Below are 23,958 nucleotides of genomic sequence, written 5' to 3'. Positions count from 1 at the left end.
AGGGTGCTTGTAGACCAAGTCAGCCAGTGGAGGTTGAATGAAAGCTACCACTCTTTTTTACATTAGTTGGTTAGTTAAAGAAATAAACTTTGTGTCTTTTTGGTGCTGTTATTGTTGTTCATGTTGTCAACTGCTATATTTCGATCCCTGACTCAATAGCTTGTTAGGGAAAGTGTACTGGTTGGAAAGCATGCTCACCATTTTATCAAACCAATCTGAGGGTCTTAAGACAGTCTAATTATATAATCTCTAAACATAAGAGGTATGGTTCAGTAGAAAGGCTGCTATTATGACCATTATCAAAACTATTCTTGGACAACAAATATGTTGTTTTTGATAGAGTGTTTGGCTAATGATAAGTATGAAGTTATGTCATGCTTATTGTGTGTAATGGATTTTATAAGCATACCCTTGGTTTAGGATACTATTTGATAGTTGTTAATTAACTGATCCTTTACTGAATACATATTTAAAGGCAGGGTTGTGCCACTAGATTATGTCTTTGTATAACATGAGATTTGCAGGCACAAAGTTATGTGGATATTGCCTGATGGCACCATTTATGGTATCTTCGCCACTACACACTGAAAACAGACATCTATAATTCATATGTAGAAAGACAAACTCTATGTATGGCTGCTGTACCCACTGGCGATTTTGGTTGTTATGCATGCATTTATGTCTACAACGAAGTAAACAGATTGCATTCCAGCCAGATACACTAGAACCCATGCTCTACTTTTAAGAGTTGTGTGATAAAGTTAAAAAATGTTGTTATTTCTACTCATTCTTGCTTTAGTCGTCCCATGACAACAGTTTGTTTAAAAGTAAACAAACACCAAAGTGGTTTCATTGGTCTAGCAGATAATTGGTTAGGTTCAGGTGCATTGCAGTGAATAGAACTTCCATTTGTGAATGCACAAGGTGCTTGACATCTGTGTAGTGTAATCTGTTTATATGGACATTTGGTGAGTGGACTGTTTATTGAAGGTGTACCGTACAATTAGAAGGCTATTAGCTGTTAATGCACAAATGGAAATATCTTGTTCGGTAAAGAATAGAGTTGAGTCTGGTAAACTAGCCGTAATTAGTATTGTTAAATCAGGATACCGACAAACAGCATGCAAAACACAAACGGGATGTCCTCTGACATGTTGTTGTTTCCCTGTGTTTTAGATTTGAATGGTGTGGCTGTAGTAGTACAAATTATTCGATGAGACAGCATGCTAGTTTTTATCTACAACTACATGGTCATTAGTTCTCTCTGATGCTGTAGTTAAATGCAGAGTTTGGGTATATTTGTTTGCCAAAGTCATTGTGATGTTATCATTTGTGTACATAAGTATTGAGAATTGAGAAGGCATTATCTTAGAAGCACTGTATGTATGTACTTGTAGTGCTTCTGATGTAGACTAAGCTACAATATCCTGCAGATGGCTACTGTCGTCATTTCTACTGGTTTACACAAGCTGGTGTTGCTAAGCTCATGCTATGGGTGCTTGTTGGACATTGACCGTTCATTGTTAATGGGGACATTTATGTACTGTTTGAAATAAATGTGAATTATTGATAGCAATTATTGACACATTAGATAAGTTGATCAAATTTGAGAAAACTACTTACGCTGATGATCACAGCTACAGCGTAGTTTCCGATATTTTTGCTTTCATTTTCTATCAGCGCTACAGTTTGGGGTCATTGTATTTGCTTTTGTTGTTTTGAAAGGATGTTTGTTTTTATAAAAGTCTCAAATGATACGTGAATCAAACATACTACTTTTATGTGTTTGCATTTTCTATATTAACTTTGGAGCAGCTGTGATTGGTATCTTTATAGACTGCAGATTTGTCGATACGAAAGGCAAATTTTAAATGCCTTTTTAAATGTTTCTAATTTGTCAAAAATTGTATAGTTTGCAACAGCCTATATTACTACTGTGTATGGCCAATTGTAATTTATGAGTTTTGTGCGACAATGCTGTTTATTTACTCATGAGGGGGCAAGCTGTTTTTGCTGTACGTTTTCAGGGTGGTGTGATTGACATCTGTCATCATTTATTGACAGTACATACTTGCCAAATTGTTGTACGGAAATTTTGAATGGTTTGCTCCTAGTTTGGCATCTGGTGATGTGTATTCGCATAGCTTCTGAACTCAAAATTACGTGACAAAAGTTTAGATTTGTCTCATTGTGTGTGTGTGTGTGTGTGTGTGTGTGTGTGTGTGTGTGTGTGTGTGTGTGTGTGTGTGTGTGTGTGTGTGTGTGTGTGTGTGTGTGTGTGTGTGTGTGTGTGTGTGTGTGTGTGTGTGTGTGTGTGTGTGTGCGTGCATGCGTGCGTGTGCGTGCATGCATGTGTATCCATGGAGAGATTAATGATGCATTCTTGGTGGTCACTTTAGTTCTTTGCTGTAAGCACATGTTTTTGAATGTGCCAATTGTTACATATTTATGTCAGTTGTACATGGGAAGTACATTTAATACTAACAGTTTTTGTCAAATTGTTTAGGTGTTCCAGATCTAAAATAGGACGTTGTCATTGACTAGAGTATGTGGAAACTAGTGTTTTGTCATTACTTGATCGAAACACTTGTCATACTGGTGAGTCTTTCTAACTCTATTAAATGTGAGTGTTATTAGACTATGAGCATGTGTTGTTTGGTTTGACTGTGTTCTAAGTGGTAATGGTTTGTTTATGTATTGTGACCATTTTATGTCCAGAATATAGACGCGACTGTATTCATGCTATCTGATTGTAATATAACTCTGTAGTAATTATGTTGTCAAGGTCAGTCTACATCTTATTTTCAACAAACACATTACCATTTCATTACTGAATACAGATTCTTTGTCAAATTGTTGTCTGCTGAAGAGTAGACTTTGAACAGTAATACTAACTCGCTTTCGCTCAAGTGAGCGAGTGAGCTTAAATGGTGCAAAGCAATGGCATGTGCTGGTGGCAGTACAAATGCATCTCTTTCATATAGGATCTCTTTTGGTTTTAAATAGATTGGATTTCTGAGAAGTCCTGGCACTTTGGTGTATTTGTCCAAGGGTTGTCTTGTTGGATGTTTGCTGTACCTAATTACAGCAATTCTTTACATCTGTCTGCTGCAGGTTTTCTTGTGTTGTCTTGGCATATACGCAAGTTGGTCTTTTGCAGCCTCTGCTGTCTCTTCAGATATCTACTATCTTTTTGTCTATTTTGGTTATCTTATTACTTTAGGTGAATTTATGGTTTATGACATTTTTGCAATGTCTACTAGCTGTTGTGGTTTAGTTTATCAGTCCATGCAGGTTTTTAAAATATGCAATATATAATTATCTCATGACCAGTCATGGCTAGTCAACTACTTATCAGACGATTCCTAAATCTCTGTAAATGAGCTATTATGGTTTGGTAATGTTAGTAAAGGTTCTGTTTATTTTTTTGTGACATAGTCTTGGTGTGTTGACTAATTTTCTGTCTTTAAGTCGGTGCATTTGTCTGTCTGTCTGTCTGTCTGTCTGTTAATACATATATTTTTTATATTTGAATTAACATACAATAGCAAATGGCTAACTACGTTTGTCCTATGACAATAAAAGCAAGAGAAAACAACTAACAACTAAATGCAATATATATTTAGCTACTAATTGGTTAAAAGGGATCATGTGATCTCTTTTCTATAGAACATCTACGAGTCTGGGCACTTTGCCTGTCCCGACAAGGCATTACTGATTTTCTTCAGAAGAACATTGGCATTGCAATGTTGCAATTGAATGGCAATTCTTTGACGCCAATAGACTTTAAACTCTGCCCTGTTTGATTTTCATCTTTCGATCGTTTGACAAGTCGTCTAAATAGGATAGGTCTCTGCCTTCTTGCCCCATCTTCCGAAATGTTCCAAGACTAGTGGAACCACTCTCACAGACAACACACCAGGATGTTTTTCTTTCTCATAGCGAGCCAACTTCCTGTCTTTCCTTCTAGCAGCGGCTGCTCCCTCCATAGTGGCTGACGTTGGAAATTTGTCCAAACTCCACGGATGAGCAAGTGCTATATCTAGTTCTACGTTGGAACCAATACCAGTATCAAAAACAACAATGTCTGGGCGGCTGTCAGTTGTTGCATATCTATCTTTTGTCTCTGTTTTGTGTGTTGAATTTTGAGATCATTTAGACACTCTGACCACACTGACATGATCGAGTCATGTGACCACACAGGACCACCTTTATTTGCATGTAATCTGATGATGTCCGCTTGAGTCACCAGTTGCTTGTCCACAGTCACACGTCTGAATATTATCACACAAAGGCAAGAGAAGTCCAAGTCTCAGGTAAGCCGCCAACCGAAATTCAGAGGGTTTAAGTGCGAGCTTGCCTGAAGTTGGAATAGCAGACAACCAAGAGCCTGCACTTTTGCCTTGCAGAGAGCGAAGTCTAGCATCATCTCGAAGTGAAGTTGCATTCTCAATTAAGCAAATAGCTTCTATTTTAGCTTTTTCTTTTGAGAGCTTGTGTTGAAGCCTCTTTGACTCAGACAACATCTCCAATAAGGACTGGGATGGTGGTACAATTGAATTTAGTGTCTGACCTAGACAGCTAAAAGAGGGTGTTGACATGACAACTTTGTCTATTTCAGGTTTTATATCTGGAAATCGAATGGGCAATTCATTCAAAGAATGAGCCCACAAAGCCAGGAAGGCTGATGAAGCAACTGATTGAACCGATGACATACCAAAACCACCATACTTGATTGGTTGGGTTGCTTGGTGCCATACAGTGTCATCTATTGAGTTGCAACCAAGCAAAGTGGTAAATGTTGACCTTGATTGAAAATCGTGAAGATCAGCTGCTGCCTTGAGAAGTTCTGGTGTCACTGAACGAGCTAAGTGATTAATTCGAGGAATGTGACAGAATCTTAGTAATAGCATGGCACTTTGAATATCGTCCAGCTCAGTCAGCTGCTTGCAAAGGTTGTCTACTGATTTTGCTGTCTCAACACAGTATTCTTGTATAAACTGAACCTTTCCAATTGGGATGCCTAGAATTGTTGAACCACCATAGTTGATAGGAACAGTGGTCTGAGAGCTTATCTGACTAGAAAGCGGTGTAGGGCTGTAGATCTCACATTTGTGGTCAGCTATTTCAAGGTGTATTGTGATGAAGCTGCTCTGAGATTTTCCAAGGCAAAAAAACTTCAATTGGTGGACCCAAAAGGAACACATCATCGAGGTAAGTTAGAACTCTATTTTAGGGTTTTCCTTCTGAATGTTTACGAGAATTGGGTGTATTGCAGTTGAGAACAATGCTGGTCCAAAGGATCTCCCTGGTGAATGCCTTGTTCAGAGTTGAGGACTACACGTACTGGTTTGGTCTTCTGCAAAAATACAAGAGAATTGACATTCAAATACATCTGCTGAATATGATGGAGTATGTCTGGAAAAGAAGATGACACCTTCTGCAATAGCTGCCTTTGATCTAGGGAATTGAAGGCATTTTTCACATCCGTTTTCAATACAATCCATTCAGTCTGTCTGTCTGTCTGTCAAACACATTTATTTGAACATTTTATCTATCATACATTTCTGCAATGCAAATAACTATATATGCTGTCCAACTACTATCAATGTTTGTGAACTAAACTAAATTCAAAACAAAACTTGAAGGAACTAATAACTCTAAAACTCTAGAAACTCTAAAAGCAGCTAAACTACATGCAAAGCCCTAGCTCAGTGTCAGCTAGTGGCTAAAGTACTGAGTGGCATAAAAGTCACTTCTGTTGACTCCAGTCAATGAAGATGACTTCTTAGAGATGACGTTTGCATTGCACTTTTGAGTTGGACTGAAAAGCGTTTGCTCCAGAAGTTGATAAACTCCACTGCATTTAGTCTTCCGACTTCATCTGATGACTTCTTTGTTATCTTTTTTAAAGAATTTCCTGTCTGTCTGTCTGTCTGTCTGTCTGTCTGTCTGTCTGTCTGTCAAATAACATTTATTTCAAACATACATAATACAATGCTAGCAAGGTAACTATATAAAGTTCTGTAACTACAAGAGTTTACTAGGACTAGATTTTAAAAACAAACAAACATGTAACACTTAAAAGAGATCAATGCAGTCTGTCTCTCTGTCTGGCAGTCAGTCAGTATGGATGTAAGTATGTACGTGTGTCTGCTGCGTCTGTTGCAAGTGGTTTCTAATGTATAGTAATTTCTGTTGCAATTTTTTTGCAGATTCTTGATTTATAAGATGCTAAATTCTACGTTGTTACTAAGTTACAAATTTTTAACACAAGTTTGTTACCTCTTCTACTCCATTTTTATTTATGATGCATTCAGTTTGAGTTTTTATGGTTAGTTGACTGTAATTTAGATATCACACTTAGGTGTTGTTCAAAATTGTTGTCAATTTTACGAGCTTGTGCAAAGTGCATGCTTTCCTGAAGCCCTTTCTTCCTCTCCCCAAAGCGTATGCAATAATGTTGAAGCACAATTCAATAGCTTGACCATGGTTACATCTATTAGACAGTTGATGTGTGGTCTTCAATGCTTCTGCATTGATACAGTTCTTCTTCCATTCCAGTTGACTCACTCGAACGATGTCAGCTCAAGGTATCCGGTCATTCAAGTGGACAGAATAAAAACCATTGAGAAAGTTGTGGTAGAGACAGCTGTGCTGTTTATGAATGGCTTATGTTGTTCTATAAGAAACCAAAATAGGATTCTCGGTCGCACATGTTTGCAGTCTCGTACATACGAGTGACTAGCACAAGAACAATACATGATGCAATTCCAGCCATGGAAAACGGAGAAATTAGCACGAGCCATCTGCTACTGGTCAACATTTTATGAAGTGTACAGAGGCCATAACTCCTACCCCTAGCCGGTGCTTTGTACACTCGCGAAATTGTTGATAATATTAAATGACGCCTTTCTTACCTACTAGATATGCTGAAAAAAATGCACAAGCAATTGCTGATAATGATGAATACCACAAAGCATTTGTTGCACACGACGCAATTCTAAATTGTTTCTTACTTACTGCATATCCATAATTCCAAACTTGTTGAGCCAAAAACAAAATTTGTTTAATTGATTAACAACAGGTTGGCATTCCTATACTACAGCGTTAAAGTTTAGCTTACAATTGCACACGTGGACGAACTGACTACATGTGTTTAAGTTTGACTTAATTTGTTGTAATTGTTCTATTGACTTCAAATTTGCTTTGAGTGTGTGTGTGTGTGTGTGTGTGTGTGTGTGTGTGTGTGTGTGTGTGTGTGTGTGTGTGTGTGTGTGTGTGTGTGTGTGTGTGTGTGTGTGTGTGTGTGTGTGTGTGTGTGTGTGTGTGTGTGTGTGTGTGTGTGTGTGTGTGTGTACACGTCTATAGAGATACGTATCAATAATGTCACTGTTTGGTGGTAACTTCAGTTCTCTCCTGTAAGCACATGTTTTAGATATCCCAACTATAATTTATGTTGTACTACACGAGAAACACCTCTAACGCTGTCACTACTTTGTCAATTTGGTTGTAATTATGACTTATCTTAACTAGGTGTTCCAGATTTACACAAGGATGTTGCTATTTATTAGAGTACTTGGAAACTGATATCTCTGTCTTCTCCAAGCTAGTGCTCATCACTTTGGTAAGTTTTCCATAATGAATGTGTCAGACTATGACCATCTGTTGTTTGGTTTGGCTTTGTTCTGTTTATGCTTGTCGCTTTATATTGTGGCAATGGTTGAGTCTAAGAGGACACAACTGATTTCATTCTCTCTAATTGTGCAATAATAGAACGAATGCTGTAGGTTGCCTAAGGTAGGCTAGACGTCCTATATTCAAACAGACACATTACAAGTGTATTCCTGAATACAAGTTTTGTTTTAAATTGTCTTGTCTTCTAAGGAGTAGAAATGAATAGTAGTCTTTAGTGGTGCCAACCAGATTGGCACGTGCTTGGAATTACAACCATGCTGGTGTTACATAGGGTTAATGCCTTGTGGTCGTGGATTTTGAGATATCCACTTTGGCATATCTGTCCAGCAATTTGAGTTTGTTGGATTATTTAGTTGTTCTATACCTAATAACAGCCACTCTTTGCAGCTGTCTGCTGCAGTAGTACTTGGCATGCCCACGCACATTGTTTCTGTAGTCAGATGTATCTCATAGTCTAGTTTAGATATGTTTGCTCCTTTAACAGATTGAACTTCATGACCTCTTTGCAGTGTCTATTGTATTTGTTGCTGGTCTTGTATATTGTTTAGGCTAAGGGAACTTGGTATAGTTGGTAGGGGATGACATCTAGCCGAGAGGATGTTTGTACTTCTGTTTGAGTGAAGGTCATTGCTAACAGCAGGTCTTGCCTGTTTGCCATGGGCTGATTGCATTATGTATTAGGATGCATGTTGACCAAGTTGACAGCTGTATCCATTTTTCTTGTGGTAAATCAATAATGAAAAGAATGCAAAGGTACATTAGAACTACTCAATGTTTAATGGTTTTTTACCCAAGCTATTACTTATGTGCTTTTTACTCATCAAGTTATAGGTGTCGATGTTGTCCAACTTGTGAGGTACCTACTTTGTGTGTTTGTTCGATCACGTTTTAAGGGTATCTTGTTTCAAGGGTATCTTGTTTCAATGACATTAGGCAGCCATCTTTGCTAAACTATTTAGGAATGAGGTGATGTTGTGTGTGGACGGGGAACAAATTATCCTAAAGTTTGTTTTGTTTCCTCTCAATTTGTGTTAATTTGTTGTAGAGAAAGGGCAAATCAAAGCACATGGGAGTTTGTGTAACTGTTAATTTACTTAGTTTATTTGCTTGGGCAAAGAATGAGCTAATCAGCTAGTATTTTAAAAATGATCTGTAGCACTATAGCAATAACTAGGACATACATGAAGAGTGACAAAACTGCATTGCGGACTACAGTCCGCGTCAAAACTATTGACACATTTCCGGTTTAGTTGTACTATTTTCGGAAGGTCTTCTTGTTTTGCTATATACTAGGAAACCAGCGCCAAATTTTTCTCAAACAGCTGAAAAGCTGTCACGAAAACTATTCCATAGTCTGCACATCCGCTTAGAGAACTTTTCCATTGTCAAATGAGTCGTGAAAGACAACGCCGCCATATTCTGCTGCTATATGCCGCTCTGGTGTACCAAGAAGCCATCTAGGATCTCCCAACTTTTACGTGTTTCTCGCTCTAACGTTTACTGACTCTCAAAAGATTGGACGCTGGAGAACGTAGAGCTTCCCGTGGAAGACCGAAAAACTATGTGAAACCATCGATCAGCCTAGTGAACATGACGCAGACAAGGAACAACGAAATCAGCAAACAAACTTGCCCATCAGGTAGCAGCGCAGGAAGGACTTGTCGTCATTTCTTCCACCAGCAGAAGAGAACTTCATGACGCAGGCTATCGCTACACTATGCCTAAGAAAATTCCACTAGTAAGCTAAAAAACGAGAGTCTGGGCCCGTCACGGTCTTGCTTGGCCCGCTAACTCACCAGATCTTGCACCAATAGAAAACGTCTGGGCGGTCATCAAGCGGCGTGTTGAGCTTCGCACGCCTCAAAACATTCATGAACTTGAAGACGCAATCCAGGCGGAGTGGCAGTTGCTCAGGCTTTGTGATCTGTTGCCGTACATCGAACGCATGTGTAGCCGAACGCGCCTTTGTGTAGCTAGCCGGGGAAATGCTATCAAAAAATGAAAGGAGGACACAAGCTACTGATGCGCACTTGTATGTTTCCAAAAGTCTAAGGAACCTACGAGCGTATACAATAGTTCTTTTCTATCTAGAAAATGTACGTCACGTGAAAACGGATGCGTTTCTGCTCACGGCTACCCATGGCCACGCCTCCAAGCGTAAATGTGTCAATAGTTTTGACGTGGACTGTAGATATTCACTAAACACACACACACACACACACACACACACACACACACACACACACACACACACACACACACACACACACACACACACACACACACACACACACAGACAGAAGGGGCCAGTGGTCCCAGTCTGTAGATGTTTAACTTAATTAATAGCTGTCCACTGAACGCTTAGGTCTTCCTCAGGAATACACTTGCATTGCCCTTTTGCTGCTGGATAGCAAGCCTTTTCCTTCAACTGTCTTTGAACTGAGATCTGTTTAGTTTTCCAAACTCATCTTTGGATCTTTGTGACAACTGGTCTAGGTATTCTTCTCCCTGCTTTCCCCACCTGTTAAAACGTTTTAGCACCAACGGAGTCACCTTTCGCTCAACCTTCCTGGATACCTCTATCTGTTATATCTGGCCTTCTTCTTTTCTTTTCTCCTCGATGCAGCTACTCCATCTGTGCTGGCAGATGTAGGGAATATGTCTGAGCTCCAAGGGTGAGCTAGCACTGCATCCAGCTGTATAGATTCAGCTCCCGTGGCAAACACTATAATAATGTCTGGTCAACTAACTGTCTGAAGTAGAATACTTGTCTCTTGGTTCTCTCTTGTAATGCATTTTTAATTCACTCAAGCAGTCAGACCACACAGACACAATGCTGTTGTGCGTCCAAACTTACCCACCTACTTCTGTGTGTCTGTCTGTCTGTCTGTCTGTCAAAGAATATATTTTCATGAATCGGAACTATTACAGGCTAAATCGGAACTATAATTGCAAGCTAAATCAAACTACGCAACTCTTAACTAAAAGTCTAATACGCGATACACTACAGTTTACCCTGAGAGGGTCTTATAATGACTATTTATTAACTAATGAACAAGAAACTGAAAGGTGTCCAGTTTCGAACTGCACTTTGACCACCTAGGATGTTATAGGTTTTCCTTGACATTACTGTCTGTCTGTCTGTCTGTCTGTCTGTCTGTCTTGTCTGTCTGTCTTGTCTGTCTTTCTGTCTGTCTTGTCTGTCTGTCTGTCTGTCTGTCTGTTTGTCTGTCTGTCTGTCTGTCTGTCTGTCTGTCTGTCTGTCTATCACTAATCACTGCCAGGGTCAATCGGCTCCACTGTGGCCTCTTTCTATCAAGCTTTACCACCAATGCCCAAATCAAACCACGAAGATGGAGAACAGCAGTCTCTTGAAGACTGTATTTCATATCCAAAGAAATTACAGCATCGATTATCCACAAAGATTGCCAGCGATAGTGCTACTGATATTATTATACAAGCACAGTCTGATAGAGATGCAGCACGGTTGAGACCCTGCAAGGACGAGGGGCTGGTGCATGGCTGGATGTCATCCCCACTTCTGCTAAGCACGCTTTAAAAACAAAATGAATTTTCTTTAGCGTCTTACCTGAGGTTGGAAGTGGCTCTACTTTTCATCAATTGGATTTAAAAGTGTGATTGTGGTCATGATTTGGATAATACAGATACCGTCTTTTGACCTGTAAATATGGGGGTGGAGCTGTGTGGTCTCAAAATTCAGTCTTAATAATGGGTGGCGTGAATGCCTGTCTGACCTTCACCTTCCCCATCAAACAGAACCAAGACATCAATACATCAACACTGAAGACAATCCAGACATTACAATGCTTGATCCAAATACTGGACAGAATTTGGATATTGATGTGTCCCTGTCTCATCCATAGAGTCAGGACATTATTAGGAGGACTAGCAAGGAAAATGGTCATGCTGCCGCGACAAGAGAAGAAAAGAAAATGAAAAAATTTTAGAAGAGCTTGTTCCAGGAGGATATGTATCAAGATGTGTTCCTCTTGTGATAGAACATTTTAGGAGGTGGGGTACAATGGCAGAGAATTTTTGCAGCATTTGTCACAACAGTCAGCAAATCTAGAAGCCAATTTTAAGGCTTCCATGTTCATGTCGTATTGGAGAAAAAGATTTTATACAATTCTGCAAAGATGCAATGCCAAAGTTATCCTTACAAAACTTTCAAAACTGTCACCTAATCATGGTGATTTAGATAGATTATTTGATTTTGACATTCAAAGTAAAGTCCAATAGTTAATGACTTTGTTGTTTGCAAGGACTGATTTGTATTTAAAAAATCCTAGCATATGAACAAGTAGAATCTGTTGAGAATAGACATTATCTGTCTGTCTGTCTGTCAAATCTTCATATATTTTTATACATCAAAACTATTACAGGTGAAACTACAGTAACAGCTAATGAACCATAACTGTCACAACTACAAGTACAGATTACACAAATACATAACAAATAGAATTAAAAAGCTCTCTTATGGAGCCTACAAACCTAAACGTAGTTTACTGAATTGAAAATGGAACACAACATCTAGACTCTGGCCAGCTTTTTGTTCATATGTTACTCTGATCATCTTTCTAGCCATCACCGAGGCATTGCAACGCTGACAAGCGTCTTCTTCAACGATTCTTAAAATCTGAGGGATTGTTTCTTCCTTCTTCATCTCTATATAGTTTGGAAAGTTTATTGAGGAACGTTGATGTATGCTTCTCCATCAACGTGCTCGAAACTAGTGGAATAAGCTAGGGCAAGAGTGTACCCTCCAGGCAACTGCTCTTTACAATACTTAATTGCTATGTTTAATATCTTCTCTCCTTGCTGCAGCTCCATCTATAGAGTCACTGCACTTTGCAGAATGTCCTGGCTTCAGGCATGAGCAGGCAAGGGCCACGTATATGTATACGTACATCAAGCTCAACATGTATCCCTCTATCTTTTGTTTCGATTTGATGTCAGCACTGTAGACTGCTCAGGCATTCGGACCAGCATGAAACAACAGAATTATGAGACCAAACTGGCCCTTCACCCATTTTGCATGTTGGCAAATGGCACCCTTCAACATCTAGTGTCTTTCCACATTCACATTTAGAGGCCCAAGGTGGTAAAGACAAAGGTAGACCCAATCTGAGAAAAGCTGCCAAGACAAATTAAGTGTCAGATGAAAGTGCAAACTTCTCTGAAGATGGAATGGAATCTAACCATGCTCCTGCTTCTTTACCTCTAATTGAATGCAATCGTGCTGCATCTCGGTTAGAATCAGTTTCAATCAACTGATCTGTGTTTGATTGTACATATTCTGTTGTCATGTCTGCTGATGTTGCAACTTTTTTGTGTCTTAGGCAACAAATTCGACAATTTGGAAATACCTGTCTGTCTGTCTGTCTGTCTGTCTGTCTGTCTGTCTGTCTGCCGGTGTCAAATACATATATTTCAAATCCAAAGAAATTTCCATCAAGACCTTAAAGCTAGTCTGATGACACCATAGGGGTGTCAGAATACATCTAACCACTCAGTTTAAAACAAATTGATATTTGACAAGTACACTGCAAGATTTTTGTCTAGCTGAAATTACTGCCATCTTCCTAGAGATCACACTTGAATCGCATTGCTGCAGCTTGATCGAAAATCGTCGTCTCCAGTGTGTTTTGAACTCAGCAATGTTAGATCGTCCATTGTCATCCCTCCACAAAGTAGAGAGGACCCTCAAGTACTCAGACGCTTTCTCCCCCCAACGGCCGAAATGTTCAAATACAAGAGGCTCGACTGTTGCAGAATATCCACCGGGTAGTCGTTCCTGGGCGTACTTGTTTTCCTTGATTTGCTCCCTTCTCATTGCCGCGCTTCCCCCAGTTGTAGCTGCACTAGGTAAGATGTCTGATGCCCGTGGGTGAGCGAGAGCCACGTCTAAACTCAACGTTAGATCCTGTCTCCGAGTCATACTAGGATGTCAGGCCGGTTGTTCGAATGTGTGTAGCGGTCTCTAGGCTCACACTTGTGGGGCAGATGAACTGAACTCAAGCACTCAGACCATATACTGAACTCAAGCACTCAGACCATATACTGACATCATTGAATCATGGGTCCACGCAGGGGCCGCCACCGTTCTTGCATGTTAGGAGGTGTAATCCATCTGCTTCAGAGCCGTTTATATCTAAAGTTCGACCACAATCACACTTGTTGACCCACTCAGGAAAGGAGACAGGAATCTCTAACCTTATGTCTGTCTGTCTGTCTGTCAATACGTATATTTTTCATATTTGAATTAGGATACAATAGCAAATGGCTAACTACGTTTTGTCCTATGACAATAAAAGCAAGAAAAAAAACAACTAACAACTAAATACAATATATTTAACTACTAATTGATTAAAAATGTCTGTCTGTCTGTCTGTCTGTCTGTCAATACATATATTTTTATATTTGAATTAGGATACAATAGCAAATGGCTAACTACGTTTGTCCTATGACAATAAAAAGTAAGAGAAAACAACTAACAACTAACCACAATATATATTTAACAACTAATTGATTAAAAATGTCTGTCTGTCTGTCTGTCTTGTCTGCCTGTGAGTCTGTTTGCTGTTAGAATAGAATTTTATATTATAAAATACAATCCAACTGTAAACTTTCTTGAATTCTGAAAATACTACAAAACTCATTTGGTTACAGCCTGTGAAAACATTGTCTTTTACAAATCATGCTACTGCCATACGTGTCTTAGGCTCGAGTGTCCAGCCGGTCACTCCCTCCGCGGCGGAGAAAGACCGGCTGGAGACATTCGCCACTCAAAGGAAACCGCTGCCTCTCTATCCTCCAATCACGATTTTACACGTTTGGTTAGTGTTTGTGCATGGACGTGCATTCACGATAACTGCTGATAGCAATGCCCGTCACTATTGGCTCTCTACTAATGCTTTGTAACTGAGTAGTCAATTGCTTTTACCGTCTGATATAACATTTCGTTAGCATGTGAGCTACACTTGCATGTCGTCTTCTCTTTTGCCTTCCGTTTCGTACTTGGAGGAATAGGCAGCGCATGCAAAACAACTTCTAGTCGTCGTATGTTGCATGCATTGAACGGGTAGACCTTCTACACAGCGTGGTATTTGCACTGAACGCAGGGCGACGTGCAGACCTATGATTTGCGTACATTGCGGTCGACCCTTGGTTGGCTTCTGTGGTAAACATTGAGTCTAGCGATCTTAGAACGACAGACAGACAACGAGAAGAGCTGGAGAGAGTCGACCTGTTGGTTGTAGACTTGGATGGCACGTGTCGAGACTACACATACTTGCAAAATCATACTAGCAAAGAGCCAATAGAGACGTGCATCCCTATCGAGGATGCACAAACATTGAACGGCACTCTGATTGGAGGATAGAGAGTCGGCGATTTGTTTGAGTGGCGAATGTCTCCAGCCGGTCTTTCTCCGCCGCGGGGGGAGATGACCGGCTGGACACTCGAGCCTATACGTGTCTATGCTATCTGTCTCAATCTTACACTGTCTCGTAATCTTACAAGAGTTGTGCGTGCGTGCGTGTGCGTGCGTGCGTGCGTGTTTTTTTGGTAAGTTGGTTTATTGTGCTTTAGCCTTCTTTATTAATATTAAACACATTTCTATCTATCTGCGCTATCGGGTAGTGTTCTATGTGATGTACAAAATCTAGACACGAAGTGCAACTTGCAGTTGGGCCAATCGTATCTACAGTAATGACGCGACCATGCACTTCGAGTTACTACTAACTGTCTGAAGCGGCGTACAGGTCTAGAAACACACATCTTTCTCTATACCATTTGCTGCAATTAAGTGCTATCTACAAATATCTGGTGAATAGTTTCTTGTAGAATCTCTGCTATTTAATGAATCTTGATTTCTAAAAACATTTAGTGAATCTTGATTTCAAAGAACAAGTCCCGGAGTACCTTAACTCTTTGCATGCACATTCCTGTCCTTTCACGTACATTTCTACATGATCCATTCTTTTCACCGGAATTCGAGCTAACAGACTACGCATTGTTTAGGAGCGTCGAGGACGCCGAAAGTGCACACACTCGATCAGTGTTATCAATTGCCTGTAGCGACGGCGTCGTAACCACGGCGTCGTAACCACAGCGTGGGTTGCACCCACACAATACACATCCGCAAAATTCTTTCCTTGTTGTCTGACCAATTATCGGCGATCATATGAATATAACCGTCCGACACGTAAGACAAATTTCTGTTTTACAGCCACCTCGCCCTAGCGCTGTACTTTCGCGCAGTCTAGTTACCGGGTTATCATGGAGGAACCGGCCATACGTGAGTAGGCGTGGTTGGCTCGGATTTGCTTCACGTCGGACAACAATGGTGGATCTGATCAGGATGGTCTGCGGTGGCGGGCGCCGCCACCCACGCACGGAAGGTCAAACCACGTCGAGTCTGACCTCAAGATCGTTCAGAACAGAGATGGATTTCATGACGTGGGAGTATCCGCTTCTGCGGCATTTAGTTTGTGTGCGATAGAGTGTTTTGACACATGGCAAGCCTGCTGTGAATTTCTTCAATTAATTAATTAATTAATTGATGCCATCACCGTCGCACTACTTAAGAACGGGATTGCCTAGCTAGTCATTGTCAGTTCCAGTTGGCTAAATTACGCATTCTGCAGCAGTTGTCTATAGTCAACAAGATGAATAGTCTTCTGTTGTTTGCTGTAGTTGTGTGCCTTTCTACTGTTTTTGCACAAGGTCCCTACAACAATGGTGAGGGATTCTTAGCAGTGGTGTTTAATTAAGGTGCCTAGCTGGTTGGGATGAACATGATACATATCTAAATGGCCCTTATAGCTGCTTCAGTGCATTCAACTTGAACTTGCACTCTTACATGATATATGCTGTAGTACTTTAAAGTTAGACTAAAGGTATTGGATATGCAGTCATTGCGAGGGCTGTCTTAGGAGTGATACTATACTTGCAATGACATTGTCAAATTGAAGTGTTTTTCTGTGTTCAGGTTGTTCTTACTTGAGCGATCCTGCAAATGGTGGGGTGTCTGTGTTGTACAACGTTGCCATCTACTCCTGCAACCGGGGTTATCAGTTGCGTGGTGATGCAAAGAGAACTTGTGTCTACAATGAGTGGAAGGGCACAGAGCCGACTTGTCTACCAGGTCAGTGTTGCACGTAGAGACAACTCTCAAAGAGCTCAGTTTTACTCATTGTGTTTTATTGTAAATACAGTTTGTCCTGTTCTTGGAGATCCCCGAAATGGTGGAGTTAGTGTGTCTGCATATGGTACTACTGCTACTTACTCATGCGACAGAGGCTACAAACTCGAAGGAAACAAACAGAGAACTTGTTCTTATGGTGTGTGGTCAGGGTCAGAACCACACTGTAAGAAAGGTAAGCATATGACTTCTGGAGGATTGCTGCTATGGATGGTTGTGTTGATTTTGTTGATGTGATGATGCAGAGTGTCCCAAGCTTAGCGATCCTGCATATGGTGAAGTGACAGTTGCATACGACGTGGCTACTTACTCATGTCAGTATGGATACGAACTGAAAGGAGATAAAAAGAGAACATGTTCATATGGTGTGTGGTCAGGTTCTGAACCCTGCTGTGAAAAATGTAAGGACCAAATTGTACACGTGATCGTTGTTTGTAGTCACATGATTTTTTGATGTCATAATTGCAGTGTGTCCCGAGCTTGCCAATCTCACAAATGGTGAAGTGACAGTTGCATATAATGGAACTACTGGTTCATGTCGGTATGGCGGTGTGGCTACTTACTCATGCCAGTATGGATACAAACTTAAGGGAGATAAAAGGAGAACATGTTCATATGGTGTGTGGTCAGGTTCTGAACCCTGTTGTGAGAAATGTAAGGACCAAATTGTACACTTGATCGTTGTTTGTAGTCACATGATTTGTTGATGTCATAATTGCAGTGTGTCCCAAGCTTGCCAATCTCACAAATGGTGAAGTGACAGTTGCATATAATGGAGCTAATGGTTCATGTCGGTATGGTGGTGTGGCTACTTACTCATGTCAGTATGGATACGAACTGAAAGGAGATAAAAAGAGAACATGTTCATATGGTGTGTGGTCAGATTCTGAACCCTGTTGTGAAAAATGTAAGGACCAAATTGTACACGTGATCGTTGTTTGTAGTCACATGATTTTTTCATGTCATAATTGCAGTGTGTCCCAAGCTTGGCAATCCCGCAAATGGTGAAGTGACAGTTGCATATAATGGAGCTACTGGTTCATGTCGGTATGGCGGTGTGGCTACTTACTCATGTCGGTCGGGATACAAGCTCAAGGGAAATAGAAAGAGAACTTGTTCATATGGTAGGTGGTCAGGATCTCAACCTCGCTGTGAAAAATGTAAGGATTGCCTGAAGATCAACATTGGTGTGAAAGCTGATTGTATAATATTGGTTTGTTGATGTCATATGCTGCAGTGTGCCCTGAGCTTCGTGATCCTGCACACGGTGAAGTGAATGTTGCATATAATGTAGCCACCTACTCATGTGATAGAGGGTACCAACTCAAGGGAAATAAATGGAGAACTTGCTCATATGGTGTGTGGTCAGGCTCACGACCAGAGTGTGGTAAGTACCTTTTATATAGGTTGTACATGTGAGAATTGGTTTGTACTGATTTGCGATATCATAATGCATGCAGTGTGTCCCAAGCTTAGCGATCCTGCATATGGTGAAGTGACAGTTGCATACGATGTGGCTACTTACTCATGTCAATATGGATACAAACTCAAGGGAAGTAAGAAGAGAACTTGTTCATATGGTGTGTGGTCAGGTTCTGAACCCTGCTGTGAAAAATGTAAGGACCAAATTGTACACGTGACCGTTGTTTGTAGTCACATGATTTTTTGATGTCATAATTGCAGTGTGTCCCGAGCTTGCCAATCTCACAAATGGTGAAGTGACAGTTGCATATAATGGAACTACTGGTTCATGTCGGTATGGTGGTGTGGCTACTTACTCATGCCAGTATGGATACAAACTTAAGGGAGATAAAAGGAGAACATGTTCATATGGTGTGTGGTCAGGTTCTGAACCCTGTTGTGAGAAATGTAAGGACCAAATTGCACACGTGATCGTTGTTTGTAGTCACATGATTTGTTGATGTCATAATTGCAGTGTGTCCCAAGCTTGCCAATCTCACAAATGGTGAAGTGACAGTTGCATATAATGGAGCTAATGGTTCATGTCGGTATGGTGGTGTGGCTACTTACTCATGCGAGTATGGATACAAACTAAAGGGAGATAAAAGGAGAACATGTTCATATGGTGTGTGGTCAGGTTCTGAACCCTGTTGTGAGAAATGTAAGGACCAAATTGTACACGTGATCGTTGTTTGTAGTCACATGATTTGTTGATGTCTTAATTGCAGTGTGTCCCAAGCTTGCCAATCTCACAAATGGTGAAGTGACAGTTGCATATAATGGAGCTAATGGTTCATGTCGGTATGGTGGTGTGGCTACTTACTCATGCGAGTATGGATACAAACTAAAGGGAGATAAAAGGAGAACATGTTCATATGGTGTGTGGTCAGGTTCTGAACCCTGTTGTGAAAAATGTAAGGACCAAATTGTACACGTGATCGTTGTTTGTAGTTACATGATTTTTTCATGTCATAATTGCAGTGTGTCCCAAGCTTGGCAATCCCGCAAATGGTGAAGTGACAGTTGCATATAATGGAGCTACTGGTTCATGTCGGTATGGCGGTGTGGCTACTTACTCATGTCGGTCGGGATACAAGCTCAAGGGAAATAGAAAGAGAACTTGTTCATATGGTAGGTGGTCAGGATCTCAACCTCGCTGTGAAAAATGTAAGGATTGCCTGAAGATCAACATTGGTGTGAAAGCTGATTGTATAATATTGGTTTGTTGATGTCATATGCTGCAGTGTGCCCTGAGCTTCGTGATCCTGCACACGGTGAAGTGAATGTTGCATACAATGTAGCCACCTACTCATGTGATAGAGGGTACCAACTCAAGGGTAGTAACAGGAGAACTTGCTCATATGGTGTGTGGTCAGGCTCACGACCAGAGTGTGGTAAGTACCTTTTATATAGGTTGTACATGTGAGAATTGGTTTGTACTGATTTGCGATATCATAATGCATGCAGTGTGTCCCAAGCTTAGCGATCCTGCATATGGTGAAGTGACAGTTGCATACGATGTGGCTACTTACTCATGTCAATATGGATACAAACTCAAGGGAAGTAAGAAGAGAACTTGTTCATATGGTGTGTGGTCAGGATCACAACCACGCTGTGAAAAATGTAAGAATCATCTTACACATGTGGTAGTCAATTGCATTACTGATTGTTGTGTGGCAATCTATAGTGTGTCCCAAGCTTAGCGATCCTGCATATGGTGAAGTAGATGTTGCTTATAATGTGGCCACTTACTCATGTCAATATGGATACAAACTGAAGGGAGATGAACAGAGAACGTGTTCCAATGGTGTGTGGTCAGGATCTGAGCCATCTTGTTTCAAATGTGAGAACTGATGGTGTCATAGTTGATATCAATATTTTATTTTGCTATTACACCTACAGTGTGTCGTACACTTGCAAATCCTAGATACGGTAAGGTCAGAGCTTCATACAATTCAGCTTTCTACTTGTGCAACTCCGGATACGAGCTCAAGGGAAACGTATGGAGGGTTTGCAAGAATGGTGAATGGACAGGAGAAGAGCCGTACTGTAGAAGAAGTAAGGGCTAATGTATGCATTGTGGCTGTGTAAGTTGATTAATTGTACTGTTTGTCTCTTTTTGCAATTACAGAATGTCCTAAGCTTACCGATCCTGCACATGGTGAAGTGACAGTTGTATATGATGTGGCCAATTACTCATGTGACTATGGATACTACCTCAAGGGAAATGAAAATCGAAACTGTTCATATGGTGTGTGGTCAGGGTCACAACCAAACTGCGAAAAATGTAACGACTGACTTTTACTCGATTGATGTGGTAGTTGTCTGTACTGATTTGTTGATGTCACAATGCAGTGTGTCCAGAGCTCAGCAGTCCTGCATACGGCACAGTAACAGTTGGATATAATGTGGCTACTTACTCATGCCAGTATGGATACAAACTGAAAGGAGATAAAAAGAGAACTTGTTCATACGGTAGGTGGACAGGGTCTCAACCTCGCTGTGAAAAACGTAAGGACTGATCGACATTGGTGTGAAAACTGATTGTATAATATTGGTTTGTTGATGTCATATGCTGCAGTGTGCCCTGAGCTTCGTGATCCTGCACACGGTGAAGTGAATGTTGCATATAATGTAGCCATCTACTCATGTGATAGAGGGTACCAACTCAAGGGAAGTAACAGGAGAACTTGTGAATATGGTGTGTGGTCAGGCTCACAACCAGAGTGTGGTAAGTGCCTTTTATATAGGTTGTACATGTGAGAATTGGTTTGTACTGATTTGTGATATGATAATGCATACAGTGTGTCCCAAGCTTAGCAATCCTGCATATGGTGAAGTGACAGTTGCATACGACGTGGCTACTTACTCATGTCAGTATGGATACAAACTCAAGGGAAATAAGAAGAGATCATGTTCATATGGTGTGTGGTCAGGGTCACAACCAAACTGCGAAAAATGTAACGACTGACTTTTACTCGATTGATGCTGTGGTTGGTTGTACTGATTTGTTGATGTCACAATGCAGTGTGTCCAGAGCTCAGCAGTCCTGCATATGGCGAAGTAACAGTTGGATACAATGTGGCTACTTACTCATGCCAGTATGGATACAAACTGAAAGGAGATAAAAAGAGAACTTGTTCATATGGTGTGTGGTCAGGTTCAGAGCCATCTTGTGTAAAAGGTGGGACTACAATGGTGTTTTTTGAATTCCAATGTCTTAATGACATTTTTGTAATATAGAGTGTCGTCAGCTTGCAAATCCAGCATATGGTCAAGTGAGTATCACATACAACGAAGCTACTTACTCATGTGACTATGGATACAAACTCAACGGAAACAAGAAACGAACTTGCAGTGCATATGGTGTGTGGTCAGGGTCAGAGCCATCTTGTGATGAAAGTGAGTTTGATGGAAAAAATTTGTGTTGATAATAGTTTGATTGATTGTCTTATGTTTCATGTATAGGTTGTGATGAACTGGTTAATCCTACTTATGGCTCAGTTCAAGTATCAGGCGACACAGCTATCTATCGATGTATTTATGGTTACAGACTTGTGGGAAGCAAGACTAGAACATGCGTTTATGGAAGCTGGGATGGGTATCAGCCTCATTGTGTAAAAGGTTTGCCTGTTTTCTTATTTTCAAATTTGTTCTATTAAATTTAATTTTTTTGTAGATTGTTTGTATCCTGGTAGTCCGAGATATGGTCATGCAGAAGTTGAGAATGATCGTGTGACCTACCATTGTGACAAGGGATATGTTCTACAGGGTCAGAAATATCGAGACTGCAGGGATGGACGATGGCGTGGACAGGAACCTCGCTGTATCATATCTTATAATTGAGTGATTGCAAGAGGCTTGTATAGGCTGGATTGATTGAATTTGCAGTCAAGTAGTTTGTTGGTTGAAAAGTTTTGACTTCAGTTTTGATTTACTCAAGATTCTCGATTATCATGCAAAGTGCTTGCCATGCAGCGTCTGTGGACCACTGCATGGATCTTTTTCTGTCGTGTTGTCTATAAATTAGATTTGTTGTAATGAGTATAGTAAGGTACTCTAAACCCAAAGATCCTGCAAGGAAGCTCTAAGAAACCCTCTATTAAGGATCTTGGTGCCCGGACTGCGGTCACTTTCGGGTCTACATCCATGTATCCACTATTTGCGTACATAAATGCATATAACCACTACTGGGCCATGCCTATCTAGAAAATTAATTTTCTGATATTTCCAACTCACTACGAGGTAGCAAATAATTGCAGAGCGTAGTTTAATTTAATCTTGCATACTGCACAATTCTATTTCCTAATTACGACGTCTTAAGAACCGGCAGTGCAACAAGGTTTTACTTGGTAACGCGCATTGACTATTGCATCAATATCACGTGGTTACTGAGTGCGTTTCGACGGCTGATTCATGAAAGAATTGGCAAGAGCATGCACTCAGCTGACAGCGAGAACCTGAATCGAGAGCCCAACAAGAGTTACAAAGCCATTCCGAAGAGTGCTGTGTAACGAAGGTGAATGTTGGAAAAACAAATCTCAAGATCGTTTAGATGTAAGGTAAGAATGGAGCTAAAACTCATTAATTATTTAAAATGTTTGATTGGCCACTTACTGTCATAGATTTCTATAAAAGAACTTGATACGTTTGCATGCATGGTTGCTCATCTGGTTGCTCATCTGGTTGCTCATCTAGTACAAACTGGTGGGCTTTCCTCATTTTGTACCAGAAATCTTGTCAATAGCTTCTGACTGCGAATGACTACGTGCCAATATTAGTACTGATGAGGTGTAGAGTCCCGGATCTAATCTCGGTCATTTCCTAATCTCGGTCACCGTTCTCTGCCAAATAGCTGCAGCCAGACCTAGCTGCTACGCTAGCGCCATAGTCCTACTGGGTAGCAACTAGGTAGAGCGGGTCATGTCAGTATCCGTCGTAACGTTGCTGCTGTAGAACTTGAAAGCTGATGGCACCTATTCTCGGTCACAGAGTATCATATCTCGGTCAGTGCTTGCCATCTCGTTTCTACAACTCCGTTTCAGATGCAAGTCATCTCCGTCGATAGGCTCCTTATATGACTTCCTTTCGCCAAATTGTTGGTTTTGTCTTGTCTACCTCTACTCTCGCAGACAACGAAGAAGACGGATGACTCACGGGACATAATCTCGGTCACCTGATCTCGAGTGATTTTCTCTCTTCAGACGCAGATCTGAGGCGTTCTTTTGGCTAATGTTATAGTCATCACCGCTGGCTACTATACCTACGGGGTGATGTTAGTGCTCATCGTACTGTTGTTACGGCAGAACGTGAAATGTGAGAGACAAATACTCTGACATCCGGGATCATATCTTGGTTAGTCGCTTTCATCGCGTTTCTACAAGACGAATTGAGACGTTAGTCATGTCTGTTGAAAGGTTTGCTTTGATGTTTATGCCACTGAATAGCCGGTTTTGTCTCTTCAGTTTTTACTGTTGCAGGGCGGTGAGAAAGGTGATTGAGTACGGGACATAATCTCGGTCACGCGATTTTGAGAAAGACGGGTTACTGAGTAGGTTGTATTGTGTGATTTT

At 40.7% G+C, this 23,958-nt stretch overlaps 1 protein-coding gene across 5 annotated transcripts; it reads left to right on the top strand.

The window, feature by feature from the left end:
* Positions 1-16,345: 16,345 nt before the first annotated feature.
* On the top strand, positions 16,346-22,336 carry LOC134193232 (sushi, von Willebrand factor type A, EGF and pentraxin domain-containing protein 1-like). Of its 5 annotated transcripts, XM_062662050.1 has the most exons (25): positions 16,346-16,461; positions 16,712-16,867; positions 16,938-17,099; positions 17,170-17,325; positions 17,393-17,578; positions 17,646-17,831; positions 17,899-18,084; positions 18,162-18,311; positions 18,385-18,540; positions 18,608-18,793; positions 18,861-19,046; positions 19,114-19,299; positions 19,367-19,552; positions 19,630-19,779; positions 19,853-20,008; positions 20,073-20,228; positions 20,288-20,443; positions 20,517-20,672; positions 20,741-20,896; positions 20,967-21,116; positions 21,190-21,345; positions 21,414-21,569; positions 21,629-21,787; positions 21,854-22,009; positions 22,065-22,336. In XM_062662050.1, exons 1-25 carry the CDS (start codon positions 16,389-16,391, stop codon positions 22,229-22,231), a joined length of 4,029 nt encoding a protein of 1,342 aa, XP_062518034.1. In that variant the 5' UTR covers positions 16,346-16,388; the 3' UTR covers positions 22,232-22,336. The 5 variants fall into 5 exon arrangements, with proteins under 5 accessions (XP_062518034.1, XP_062518035.1, XP_062518036.1 ...); XM_062662051.1 differs by lacking the exon at positions 17,646-17,831; XM_062662052.1 differs by lacking the exons at positions 17,899-18,084; positions 18,162-18,311; positions 18,385-18,540.
* Positions 22,337-23,958: the final 1,622 nt, after the last annotated feature.

Source organism: Corticium candelabrum, chromosome 17 (genome assembly GCF_963422355.1).
Source record: "Corticium candelabrum chromosome 17, ooCorCand1.1, whole genome shotgun sequence".
NCBI classification, from domain to species: Eukaryota; Metazoa; Porifera; class Homoscleromorpha; order Homosclerophorida; family Plakinidae; genus Corticium; species Corticium candelabrum.
The sequence above is the reverse complement of the archived record's forward strand: the minus strand, read 5'-3'. Positions and strand labels throughout refer to the sequence as shown.